The 13,785-nt window shown below is 36.4% G+C and overlaps 1 protein-coding gene across 1 annotated transcript in view; it reads right to left on the bottom strand.

Moving 5' to 3' along the window:
* Positions 1–13,785, bottom strand: part of UTRN (utrophin) — a 576,171-nt gene that overhangs the window by 87,097 nt on the left and 475,289 nt on the right. The window contains 2 exon segments of the mRNA XM_049789386.1: positions 294–368; positions 1,049–1,110. Coding sequence (XP_049645343.1) covers positions 294–368; positions 1,049–1,110 — 137 coding nt within the window.

Below are 13,785 nucleotides of genomic sequence, written 5' to 3'. Positions count from 1 at the left end.
AATGATTTACTATTTTGATGCCTTGCTTCATCCTTTCAAATCTGGTGGCAGCCTAATTTTTGAAAAAGTTTTTTTACTTTTCTTGTATTTTGGTTAATTAATGGCATATACCGAATGATGGTGGCAGCCTGATGGGGCAAATAGCAGAACATTTGGAGACACACAGCCAACTCCTTGAGTGAGATATTTGGAAACCAGATCATCTCCACAAACACATCACCCTACATTTATCTTTGTCTTCACAAAACAAAATAGCCAATCTAAAGAATGACGAACTTGGATAGAAAACTCACAACATAAGGCTTTCTGCAGTCTTCGAATTTTGATGGCTGTCCGGTAGGCTGAGAAACGCACGTTATTCAGATCAGCTGAAACAGGACAGAGAACACATTCGGTTTAACTCAGATTCAGTAGCAAGCACTGATTTGCTGGCATAAAAAAGTTTTCTAAGTTACCCAGTATTTATTTAAGAAGACAATGAAGTATGCATTAACCTCATGGTGAGATATAGACCAAAGTAGTGCCTACTAGCTCAAACATTTCAAGAGTGGCAAAGTAGGAAAGTGGGGGAAAGGAGGGCAGTGGTTAAATTTTGATGCTTCAGAGTTGCATCTCTCAGTAGGCTAAAGACACTACACTCTCCTGCTAGCAGGCTTTCACTCCTGGAATCTCCCCCAAGGAGATTCCCAGAATGTCCATCTCCTCTTAAAGCAAGACTCTTTTCTACCTTCTTTGGGTCTGAGTCTTTTTTGCTGCTTCTGACCTTTTACATATTTAATTTTAAGTCATCTACAAGCTTCTTTGCTATTCAGGGGCTACTCCTGAGCTGGAGAGATCACTCCCTGACAATGCTTGAGGGGTTGTACAGTGCTGCAAGTTGTACATATATCAATACGTCAGGCTCCATATTCAATTTTTGTTTTGTTGTTATTTTTGTTTTTTTGGTCACAACATGCTTTGTATAAAAAGCTGGCGATTGTTTTCTATGGAAAAAATTTGGAGTTCTCAGCTGTTCAGGTGGATTTACTACCATTAATGAGACACTTACCAAGGGATTGAAAGAGTTCGGTCATTTTAGGATGATCCCAGCAAGTTGTTTGTGTTTGATGACTGAAAAAAAAGTAAAATACTAAAATCAAGGAAAATACCAAAACAATAGTCATACAAAAATATAATTATGCAGCTCTCATTCAAATTTTTAAAAATGCAAATCACCTTCATTATCAATCATTCAGAAACCTAATGCTCAAATCTGACAATATTTAAACCATCAAAAACACACTTATATTCAGCTGTTACATAGTGAAAATACAATTTTCTTTAAAAAAGAACAACTATATAAAGTCGGTCTATTGTAGGTGCTAGGGCTTACACCTTATGTGATCAGGTAATACAGGCTCCAGAATAAAGTTACTTGGGTTCAGCAGATACATATTCTAACAAAAAAATATTTGAAGATCAGAATTCTTATGAGGGGTTGTTGAATTTAAAAATTCTTGTCAAATTACCAAAGAACAGTAAAATGAAGTACTAACTATGCAAATTTTCCACTCAACTTACTGAGCACTTTTAGCCTGGTGCAAATGTGCCCCCACCCATCCTAGGGAAGGCCTACTCAGAACCCAGCAGTTGGTATAAAGATGATTTTTTTGGTGTTTTGGGCCATACCCAGTGATACTTAGGGGTTACTCCTGGCTATGTGCTCAGAAAGGGAGTTATTCTGTTTATAACTGAAACACAACTACAAACATGCTTATAACCATGATGCTTAAATAAGGATTTATATTAAAAAATACACATTGCAGGTTCTAACATTAAAAAAAAATAAAGAAATTGCTCCTGGCTTGGGAGACCATATGGGATGCAGGAAGATGGAGCCAAGGTCTGTCCTAGATCAGTCATGTGCAAGGCAAATGCCCTACCACTTTGCTAGCTCCAGCCCCATAAAGATGATTTTTACAGTGAAGACATCTCAGAATTCAGCTGGTACAGGAAGAAGGTTTCTCACAATTTCCTTTATTTGACTGCAAGCACCAATTTTTGGAAAATAAATCTTTCAGGACTTTCAAAGTCATAGATACAAACTGATCATAGGCACCTGATCATAGGCACTTTATAAGTAAACAGAATCACCATCCTTTTTATTTTTTTCTCCTTTTATTTATTTAATTTTTTATCTTCTGTTGTTTTGCTTTTTTTGTTGGGCCACACCTGGAACAGGGCTCATGGCTTTGTTCTCAGGAATTACGTTTGGCAGTGCTTGATGTGATGATGGTGGTGGTGGGGTAATATGGGATGCCAGGGATTGAACCCAAGTCTGTAGAATGCAAGGCAAATGTTCTATCTGCTGTACTATCTCTCTGTCCCCCCCTGTTTTTCTCTCCCTTCCTAAAGAAACATATTGATTTTCCTTATAGATAGTCCCCCTCAGCCCCCAGTTCTTTTCCTCTGCTAAGTCACTAAGTACAAGTTCTAACCATTCTTTTTTTTTTTTTTTTTTTTTTTTGTGGTTTTTGGGTCACACCCAGCAGTGCTCAGGGATTACTCCTGGCTCCATGCTCAGAAATTGCTCCTGGCAGGCACGGGGGACCATATGGGATGCTGGGATTCGAACTGATGACCTTCTGCATGAAAGGCAAACGCCTTACCTCCATGCTATCTCTCCAGCCCCATTCTAACCATTCTTAAATAACTCTTCCCTATTGGCATAATCCGTGTGTTCTGCACTCATTATTTATGTTTATTTTTTACCATATTGACTCCATATCCCTCTTTTAGATTGTGTCTCAGTTAAGAGTATTTTTTTGGTAGGCATCAAATAGTTTTTCTATAGATTTGTATCCTTCTGTAAATTCCAAAATTAGTTCCTGATTAGAAATCTAATTAGTGGTTATGCTGGAAATACGATGAAGGTGACACAAATCAGTGGAGTGCTTAGAGGGGATTTCTTCCCCTGTGTTTGATATGGGGTGAGGTGACAGGTAAGCAGCACAATGGTCTTCACTGTAAAAATATTGTCCTTTATTTAGGTCAGTAAAGAGTAATGACATTTAATTGTACTCAAAAGACTCCATGGATGACACTCAGTTCTTTTGAAATTGTTTAGTAAGCTAAATGAAATGGCACAGTACACAAGAGTGATATTAAAATATTCAGGCAATCAAATTTAGGAGATATTTTTAAAAAATTATGTAAGAAAAGGTCATAATGGCTGCTAAATGTACATAGGTAACAAAAAATTCAAGTAACATAAATTACTTTGAAAAATTGACTTCAATGGAAGGGCTTTAATGGGTAGAAGGAATCAATTGGATATTAACAATCCTTGGTGGTGGAGTAAGACATGTTAATGGAAACTTATACTGTAAACAAATGTTATATCAATTTACCAAAATGCCTTTAAAATTCTAACCTCACACAAAATATTTTACCTACAATACAAAGATCTGTCCCAAAAAGAATTTAAAAATTATCTAGCTTCAATACCTGGTACAGGACACAGATGAAGAGGCATTTTACTAGTAAACCAATTTTTCACTGTTTACATTGCTCAAAAGACTGCATGGTCCACAACTTGAAAACATACAGAAAACATACACTGCCTTTTCTCTAGTATCAGTCTTCATTTTGGCAAACTTCCATGTGATTCATTATACATAAAAGTTTATGAAACAGGGTGGGAATGTGGTTTGGTGGTAGAGCACATTAAGTGGATGTGTGTGGTCATGAATTTGATCCCTGATACCACTGATCTTGAAGAAGCAAATCACAGCACATATTCATCAAAAACTCTCCTAATTTATGAGTAAAAATGTAGAATAACTGCATGAAGAATTGCAATGATTAAAAGGGAGTTGTCTTGAACTGTTGGCCCAGAGAATAGAAAGAAGAAATAAATTGAGTGGGAGAGGAGAAACACAGAGGCTAAGAGATCTCAGGTGCATTAGCGATGTTAAAAAAAGACATAAATAAATATACAAGCCAAAGTCAACAACAATGAAATTATGAAACCCAAATTTTAACAATCAAAAATGGCAAGGCTGGGGCAGGGGTGGTGGCAAGGATGGACCCTGGGAACATTAGGGAGGGAGGTCAACACTAGTGATAGTTTGGCCCTGGAACAAAGGTTTGAATAATAAAATTTAAAAAAATTTAATGTGATAAAAATAAAAACACATCTCTAAAGTTTGCTAATAAAACTTTCTCCCTACTTTCAATGGAAATTAGCATAAGGTAATACACATAAACTCTTCAGAGGTGTCCAATTTTCTCCTACCAGGATTCAGCCAATTTCTCACACTACCTGAGTAATTGCATCCCCATGGCAACATGACTGTCTGGAAACAGACATCCTACTGAGATGAACCAAAGCAAGGTTCAAGAAAGCAGCAAAGCTACGAAGAAAGGCAGGTCCAATATTTAAACTTAAGCAACACATGGGAAGTATAGTTTTTGTAGAAAAGTACAGTGCTTTATTATCCACCTACCCCCTCACCAAAAAAAACAAAAAACAAAAAACAATACAACACCAAAACCTACCAATGAGTGGAAAATATCACTAAACAGTCAGGCAGGGGACTGAGAATTCAATGTGACCAGCACTTGCTAATGGCTCTTTTTAGTAAAACCACTATGAGGAGCTGAGAGAACACACACATTTGGCAAACAGATGGAGGCAGAGAAGCGGAGTCTCCCTTTGTGAATTCAGTACCAATTGATTCATTAAGCAGAACTGCCAATGCTGAAAATAAACACAGCCTCTGGTTACAAAAGTATACTGCAGTTTACCAAACAAGAGTGCTTAAAAGAAAAAAGAAAAGAAAAAGTAGCAGACATCGCTATTGAAGTCTCTCTCTTTTTTTTTAAATCAAGTTGGGAAAGGTTTTAAAGTAAAATCCACAATCAACCCCAAGGCTCAGAGTATTTGAACAGCTGCAGATTACTCAGCTCTGCCAGACAAAATGCGTCCAGTCTTCCCAGAGTAACAATCAAATCAGAGTAACTGTAGCATCCCCCTAGCCTCTCACAATAACAACAGGTTAAGTTTTGGTCAATCTCAAATATGAAAAATGAGAATGCTAAGTCGATAGACTATAAAAATGTAATTGTTACTAAAAATTTCTTGTTTTAAGGGATCAAGACACAGGAATCTGCCCAAAAAGAAAATAAGGAATCTAACGAAGTGGTAATTAACAACTGAGACCCAAATCAAACAAGTAAGATTCAGTGATATATGGAGGGAATTCAGTCATGTTAAATTTGCTTGTTTAGGGAAAACTCTGAAGGCCTTTGATGTGGGCATAAATTTAGTCAGTGTCATGTGAAGCTTGGATTCTCTGAGCTATTTTAAACTCTATAAATTGAAGAAAACTAATAATAATGCAAATGTTTTTTTTTGTCCACAGAAATGCAAATAGTATCCATTGGAATGTAATCAATTATCTTGTGGATAATGAGAATTTGTTAGCTCTGCATCTATTGGGGAATATATTTTAGTTTCCATTATCTGATCATTAGGGTATGGCATTTTAAATTTTTCTTAGAATCAGTTATATATATATAACTATATATATATATATAAAAATATATATAAATCATATATCTTACCTAATCTCTTTATCTATTAGTGAGTTAAATAAAATCTTTGACTTGCTCATTTTATATTTGTATGCAACCTAGATTTTCCTTTTTTGCTGTGCTTTGCTACATTTTCTTCTGTGTGTGTTTGTGTGTGTGTATGAGCACACACATGTGTGTGGAACCCAGAAACCCAGGAACCCAGATAGGCAATGACTTCCCAGCAGCTTCTCATTCTTAATTATAATAGCTACCTAAATGATTTGTGAAGCATGCAGAGTATTGGTTTCATATTATTATGCATTACCACATATGATACCACAGCACTTTTAGTTGATACCTCTGATGGTAACAATCTGTGTGTAGAGTGTTCACCTTTAAGATTGTGTCCCTAGCATGTTTGAATTATTTAATATAGCACCGCTGACTATAATAATCATAATGCTTGGCATTATGACTCCATTATCAACTTTTCAAAATAATCCTTCAACACCTGGGCTACTGTTAGCACCTACTTGCTGTCCAGTGTAACGGTGCAAAGTGCCTCTATATGTATGTGTCTTAGTTGGCTGTGTCACACACACACCTCTAGACCATAATTCTCACCCAGAGGTAATATGGTTTCCAGAACACACACACCCCCGGATATACAAGAGAGTAATGGGTAAAATCTGCATAACTGAGTAGGCTACAGCATGAAACTAGGTCAACTTTCATATTAATGAAAAAAAAAAAAGAGTTGATCAGTAGAAAACCAGGTACTTATCTAAATTCTTTCTCTGAGTGAACTAGTATAGTGGATTTTTGATAATTTGTTCAAAGATCCTTATTAAGTAATAGAAATAGAATGTGAACCCAGAGAATCTGATTTTAACCCTGACTTTTTGTTTCTGTGTTTTGGGAGCACACCCAGAGTAACACCAGGTGTTACTCCTGACTCAATGTCCAGGGATCATTACTGGCCTGAATTAGGGGACCATAGAGGAGGAAAGGGTTCAAACTTAGGTTGGCCATGTGCAAGGTAAGTACCCTGTCTGCTATCTTATCTCTCTGCCCTCTATTCCTGACTTCTTCCTATGGAAATATGCTTGCATGATTAAGGTTTTAAAATATTTCTGATGAATCTAAATTTGAGCCTACACTACAGTCCATCATTATAATCATTACAAACAACCTCACGGCCCTTGCTTTTCTCCTCAGTCCTGGCAAAATCTAAGCATGGATCAGCGCAATCACTTGCCTTCTCTGGACCTGAGCAGCTGCTGATGAATGCAGCTGGAGAAAATCATTCAACAGACTGATTTAACTTTAAATATTTGACTTCAAGTCCCCAAAGTCCAACTCTGGCAACTGCACTATGTATAAACCTACTTTCCCAGACCTTAGACAGTTTACTACTGCCTTTCCCCAAATATAAGTAAGTCTTGCTTTCTGCCTGGGTATCATTTAACTCAACGTGAGGGAAAGGGAAAAAAATTTCATCAGGTTAAAGTACTCTATTTTCCTATCACCAAATCAATAAACTTCCCTTCATCTGACCAACTGTCTTTCTTGCTTCAGCTGAAAAATTGTTTGCCCTTTCACCAAAGAGCAATTCTTCTCAACTACTTCTAAAGTTCCTTGAGTTCTAGTATCAGACCTCTAAAGCTCTCTCAGAATACTGATGTTTCAGAATTTGCCATCTTTACAAGTGTATGAACACATGTGAGTACACAAGTGCGTATGCACAGCTGTCACACACAAACACACAAATATATTTCTACCATGAATCTATTTCCTATCTTCAGACAAAATTCTCAGATAAGTTGTACATATCTTTATTTCTTATCCTCTACTCATTTCACTCACATTTGGTTTCCAAACCTCAGTTTGCTACCTATGCTCAATATATCAAATGATAGAGTGGAAACTTTTTTCTTTTTAATCTCTTTTTTGGGGGGAGGGGTCACACCTAGTAGTGCTCAGGGGTTACTCCTGACTCTGTACTCAGAAATCACTCCTGGCAGGCTTGGGGGATCTTACAGGATGCCAGGGATTGAACTAGGGTCAATTTGCAAGGCAAATGTCTTACCTCTATGCTATTGTTCCAGTCTCCACTTTTTTTGGTGGGGAGAGGCCACACCCAGTGATGATCAGGAGTTACTCCTGGCTCTTTACTCAGAAATTGCTCCTGGCTCGGGGGACCATTTCAGATGCTGGGGATCGAACCCAGGACCATCCTGTTTCAGCAAAATGCAAGGCAAATGTCCTATCGCTGTGTTATGGCTCGGGCCCCATAGCCTCCACTTTTTAATCTTTATCTTACAAGACTTTCCCTCAGGTTGGGGATAGGGAAAGAAAACATATCTCCTAAATAAACAGTATAGTGTGGGTGAAGGTGAGAGGTGAGAAGTAAACAGCAGAATCCCCAGAATGAAGCTCTGAGGCAAAGTGTACTATGTACACATCTCTTTAAAATATGCTTCTGAAATTTATCTGCAGCTCCTAAATAATATACACACATTCAGAGAACTCGAATATAAAGAATGCAAGCAAGTTCTCGCAATATGATGTAATTGATCTGATTAATATCTTCCTTTTTGTTTGTTTTGGGCCATACTCATCAGTGCTCAGGATTTTTGGAGCTGCATTCAGGAATTACTCCTGGTGGGTTGGAGGACCATATGGGATCCTGAGTAATAAACCAGAGACAAGTGCCTACCTACTGTACTATCACTTCACTAACTGACTAATATCTTCCTAATGAGATATCTAAGAGGTGGCATTCTCGTTTTGGAATTTATACCCTTCCCTTCTCTAAGCACAAGATATATGAAGACTAAGTAGTATAACCAGAGATGATGTTGATTTTGTGACGGGGGAGGCTGTGTTTGTGTTAAGGTATCACTGGAGAGAGGTTAGTGACAGTAACCGAAGAAGCTGTGAGAATAAGCCTGTATGTTTTCTAAATGAATGCTCATAAATTCTTGCTCACATCCTCTAAGCTATACAAAAGCAAGAAAGTCAAGGCTATACATTTGGAACATCAGAATAAATAAGGGAAACTTAATAAAATGCGAATGTCAACATTTTAAGAAAGGTTGTTAAAATACAAGTAAGACATATGATCCTACTTGAGAATAGATATTTAAGAGCACAGAGTTCTCTTTAAAAATGCCTTTATTTTGTCAGGATAACAAGGGAGGAAGATAAGTCAAATCTATTGAATATAGCTATGAAATACGCATAAAATAATTTCATACCTAGGAACACACTCAAGTCACAAGCATGTAAAGAACTATAAAGAAAAGTTACAGCAGACATCTAAATACAATTGTGTTTATAGTTGATAGAATGTTTATTACAAAACAACAACAAGCAGGCACGCGTGTGTGTGTGTGTGTGTGTGTGTGTGTGTGTGTGTGTGTGTGTGTGTGTTCCTGATAAAGTAGTAGGGTCAATAACCAAAATGAATATGACACAAATCTTGTTTGGATGGTTTTGAAATGTTGTTTAAAGAATAAGAATGTTAACATTGAACAAATCCAGTGGAATAATTACTGTGCTATGTCTATTTGGGCTCGGAACTCAATGGGAGCCTAATTCTCCATCCAAAATCTAACCCACATTCCAGGGAGAGTGTCAGTCAGAGCACACAAGTGCCTATTTAATAGTGGCCCAGGAAATCTCAATGTTCCTGCCTAGATATTAACCTGAGGATCATTGTGCCATGAAAAATGAATTTATCATTGTGTCATTTAAATATGTGTTCTAAGACTAAGCTAGCATTATACAATCTAACTTTTTTCTTATAGAGCTAGGGAGATAGCCAAAGGGTTGGAACATATCCCTTCCATGCCAAGGCCTTAATTTGTTCTCTAGAATCACATGCCCCACCACCATTGCCAGCACTACCATGTATAAACTTCATGGTCCCTAGTACGACTCAACCAGAGCACAAAATCATCAGACACATACAACTGGGTAGAGCATTGCCAAGAGTGAGTCCTATGCTATACTCTCACCCAAAAACTTTACTACTCTTCTTGTTGGTGCTCAGAAATCAGATATGGTACCAGAGACTGAATCCAGATTGACCATATGCAAGGCAAGGGACTTACTTGCTATATTATCTATTAAACCCCATATACACTTTTTTTTGGGGGGGGGGAGTGGTTGAGCCACACCCAGTGGCACTCAGAAGTTACTTCTGGTTTTGCGCTCAGTTTTGTTCCTGGCTTGGGGAACCACATAGGATGTCAGGGATCGAATCTATGTTTGTCCTGTGTCAGCCGAGTGCAAGGCAAATCCTTACCAATGTGTTATACCACTCCGCCCCCCCCCCATATACACTTCTCAAAAGAGAAATTTATTCTTACTTTTTTGTGTAGTTGCATTGACTCTATTAGTATAAACTTCTACTTCATTAGGATAGGAAAAAGATTATTTACTTGCTCATGATTTCTTATGCTCTGTTACAAAGTTTAAAGAATATTTTAACAAATCTGTACAAGTACAGATAATTTTTTTCCTCCAGTAATAATACTTCCTGTATTTCGATGCTAAAGCCAAACTGTCCAGAAAAGCTGAAACTGCCATTAGAGTGCAATGGAGCAGAGTGATCATGAAGATTTAAAGCCAAAATTCTGCCTCTTAATAGTATCTGTGATCTCAGTTATTTATAGATGAATTTCAAGAAAGTTGATATCTTATTTTTTTCTTTTCTTTATTTTGAGACCACAGCTGGTAGAAATCTGAAGATATTTATGACTCACCCTCTACCGTCCTTTGGAATCCATGAATCTGGGGGTCAAACCTGGGTGCCTGACATACACTCAGTGTCCTCTGTGCTGTGTATTGGCCCTGATATCTTCTTAAGAAGACAATATCACTCTGTTTACATGAGTAAATTATGGTAAACACACTTCAGCAGGAATTCTCAGGTAGGGTTTGTCAAATTTCTGACACTGCAGGTCAGGTTAGTTTCTGGTTCGCAGTCTGCTGATTTATCAAAAGCTACTTCCAAGCCCACATAGCTTAGTGATGCCATGGTATTCATATTCTCTCATGAAGCAATTTTTCTCTTAACCTCCTGCTCAGTAGAGTTGGCCCAATGAGTTTTAAATATTTATTTTCAATAAAAGATAAAGTCACAGACCATTTCTTAGAAAAATCGACTTTTCCAGTCCATTGTCTTATGCTTCTATTTCATTTATTACTTTATCATTACATCCCCAAAACTGTCTCTGCTTCTCGAAAGAAGCACAGAATGTACCAAGAGTTTTTTTTATAAATATAATTTTTATTTTAATCATAGTGGCTTACATATCATTGACAATAATATTTTAGGTACATTTTAACATAAAATCAGGGGAATTTCCATCACCAAATTGTCCTCCCTCCATCTCCGTTCCTGTCCTACATCCCATATCCTCCTCCCTCACCCCCGGGCGCTGCCAGAATAAGTGCCAGAATTAGTGGTCCCCTCTGTGCCTAGCTTACTACTTAGTGGTCCTACCCCTGTTTGGTTTTGATACCTGCCTTATTTCCCACTCTAATTGTACCAAGAGTTTTTAACTTAAAGGTCTGAAACTAAAAAGATGCCATCTTTCATCCTCATCAAGATGAAAATAACTGAATAGCAGTGCTAAAGCAAAGAGTAAATTTTATTTATTTACTTATTTATTTATTTTTGGTGTTTGGGCCACACCCAGTACTCAGGAATTACTCCTGGCAGTGCTAGAGTGTTGATATGGGATGCTAGGGATCAAACATGGGTTAGCCATGTTCAAGGTACATGTCCTGCCCACTGTACTAAGCCCTAAGAGTAAAAACTTTTAAAGTGTCCAAATAAATGGATAAGCATTTCACAAACATAATCAAACAAGAAATTTAATATTAAATATTTAAATAAGTATATAAATGTATATATTAAATTATTTAGATATTTGATCATAAGCATTTTAACTTGTATTTAAAATTAAAATATATTACATCTATTTTAAAACAATTTAAGTATTTAATATTAAACAAGTATAGAAAGTAATAGAAAGTATATAAAATAATTAAATGAATAAATCAAATAATTAAACGATTAAATTAACGAATGAAATTTTAATATAAAACAAACAAGAAGTTTTCTGTTAAATAATTAATTAATAAAATAAAATCTACCTAATTTGGGTCCAAGTCACATTAAAAAATCCGATAATACCAGATTCTAAATCAATTTATTAAATAATTACATTTCAATTAATTGCCAAAGTCTTCTATATACTGTATAATGCTTGTATTAGTGTCGTGTTGTTTCTAATATAAATGTCTTCCCACATTAAAATAGAAGTTGATGCAACATCATTCTTCTGAGGAGGTTCCTATTCTTTTCCAGTAGTAAGAGGATGCCTGCAGGTGGTGCAGTGGGGACCTGAGTTAATTCCCCAGCACCAGCTCTCGTCTCCTGAGCATCACCAGGAGTGACCCCTGAGCACAGAATTAGAGATAAACTCTAAGCTCAGTCTTGGTTGTGGCTCTAAAACAGAACAGTAACAGAAAGAAAAGAAAGAGGCTGCCTACTTTCCCTGGCTGATGATCCCTTCCCCCATTTTCAAGAAAACAGGCATGTCCAAATCCAAATAGGATATGAACACACTGGTAGGGCCCTTTTCCTATAAAATACAGTATCAGATTTATACCTCAAAATGCAGTATTCATTTAAAGGCAATATTCACTCGGCAAATTTAAAATAAGGCATGTGCTGGAATAAATGTACAGTGGGTAGGGGGCTTGTTTTATATGGTGCTGACCCCATTCTATCTCTGGCATCCCATCTGAAATCCCAACTTCTCCCTGAGTAGTGATCCATGAATAAATTCTGAGCACTGCCAGGTATGGCGCCAAACCCAAATTAAATAATTAAATGAATGGCAGGGGCCAGAGAGATAGAATGGAGATAAGGCATTTGCCTTTCATGCAGAAGGTGTTTGGTTCGAATTCCAGCATTCCATATGGTCCCCTGAGCCTGCCAGGAGTGATTTCTGAGAGTAGAGCCAGGAGGAACCCCTGAGCGCAGCCGGTGTGACCCAAACACCAAAACAAAACAAAAAAAAGAAACGAAAAAATCCAAATTAAAAAAAAAAACCAACATGACTACTAATGGCAATATTAATCAACCCAAATTTATGGACTAGAATAATATTAAAACTACAAATAAATTTATTTAAAAATGCAAAATTAAAAAAATGTTTTAATCTTGGATCAGAGAGATTACACTTTCTCCTAGTAAATACATGTTTGGGCCAAAGAGAGAGTCTAAGTGAGTAGGGTGTTTGCCTTGCAGTAGCTGACCAGGGTTAAATCACCAGCATTCCTGAGCACTGCCAGGAGTGATTCCTGAATGTAGAGCCAGAGTAAACCCTGGGCACTGTTGGTTGAGGCCAAAAAACCAAAAAGCTAAATTTAAATAAATTAAAAAATAAAGATGTTTCTATACAGGTTTCAAGAAAAGATGACTGTTATCCCCAAAATCATAGATATTTTAAACAAAATGAAAACAGAATAGTCAATAGTTGTCAATATGTTGCCAAAATAAAATTTTAAATATGTTAAAAATGTAAAGATGTTTCATTGCTTAGCCACTAATTTGTTTCCAATTATACTTATACATACTTGATATCAATGAACTTCTTCCTCCTATATCCTGAATCTCATGTACTATATTATATATACTATAATATATATATTATATATTATATATATTATACTATAGATAACATACTGATTCATCAATTCAGTATTTCAATTTATTGCCATATTAAATTTCTTTAGGACAAAGTCACATATATTGCTTTAGTATACCAAGTATTCATGGAAAAATAATTTCTTTAAGATTTACTCTGACATTCAAGTCTGATTTACAGAAAAATGTCATAAGACAATATTTCACAAACACTGACCTCACATATATTTTTAAGATAGGCTGAAGAATAGATTGTTAGTGTTAGCATAGATTTCTGGATTTATAAACAGCTTTAGGAAGGATCTAAGGGAAATTTAACCTAGAGTTCTTCACCTCACTTTCACATGGCTAATCAGACTAGGCTATATTGGTGAGCATTTTTCTCACAATTACCACTCAATTCACCGTAAGCAAAAAAAAAAAAAAAAAAAAAAAAGAGTCAAATATGACTTTTACAACCTTATCACATTGTGTTAGATCTTAAGGAGTTATAT

This window comes from Suncus etruscus, chromosome 15 (genome assembly GCF_024139225.1).
Source record: "Suncus etruscus isolate mSunEtr1 chromosome 15, mSunEtr1.pri.cur, whole genome shotgun sequence".
NCBI lineage: Eukaryota > Metazoa > Chordata > Mammalia > Eulipotyphla > Soricidae > Suncus > Suncus etruscus.
The sequence above is the reverse complement of the archived record's forward strand: the minus strand, read 5'-3'. Positions and strand labels throughout refer to the sequence as shown.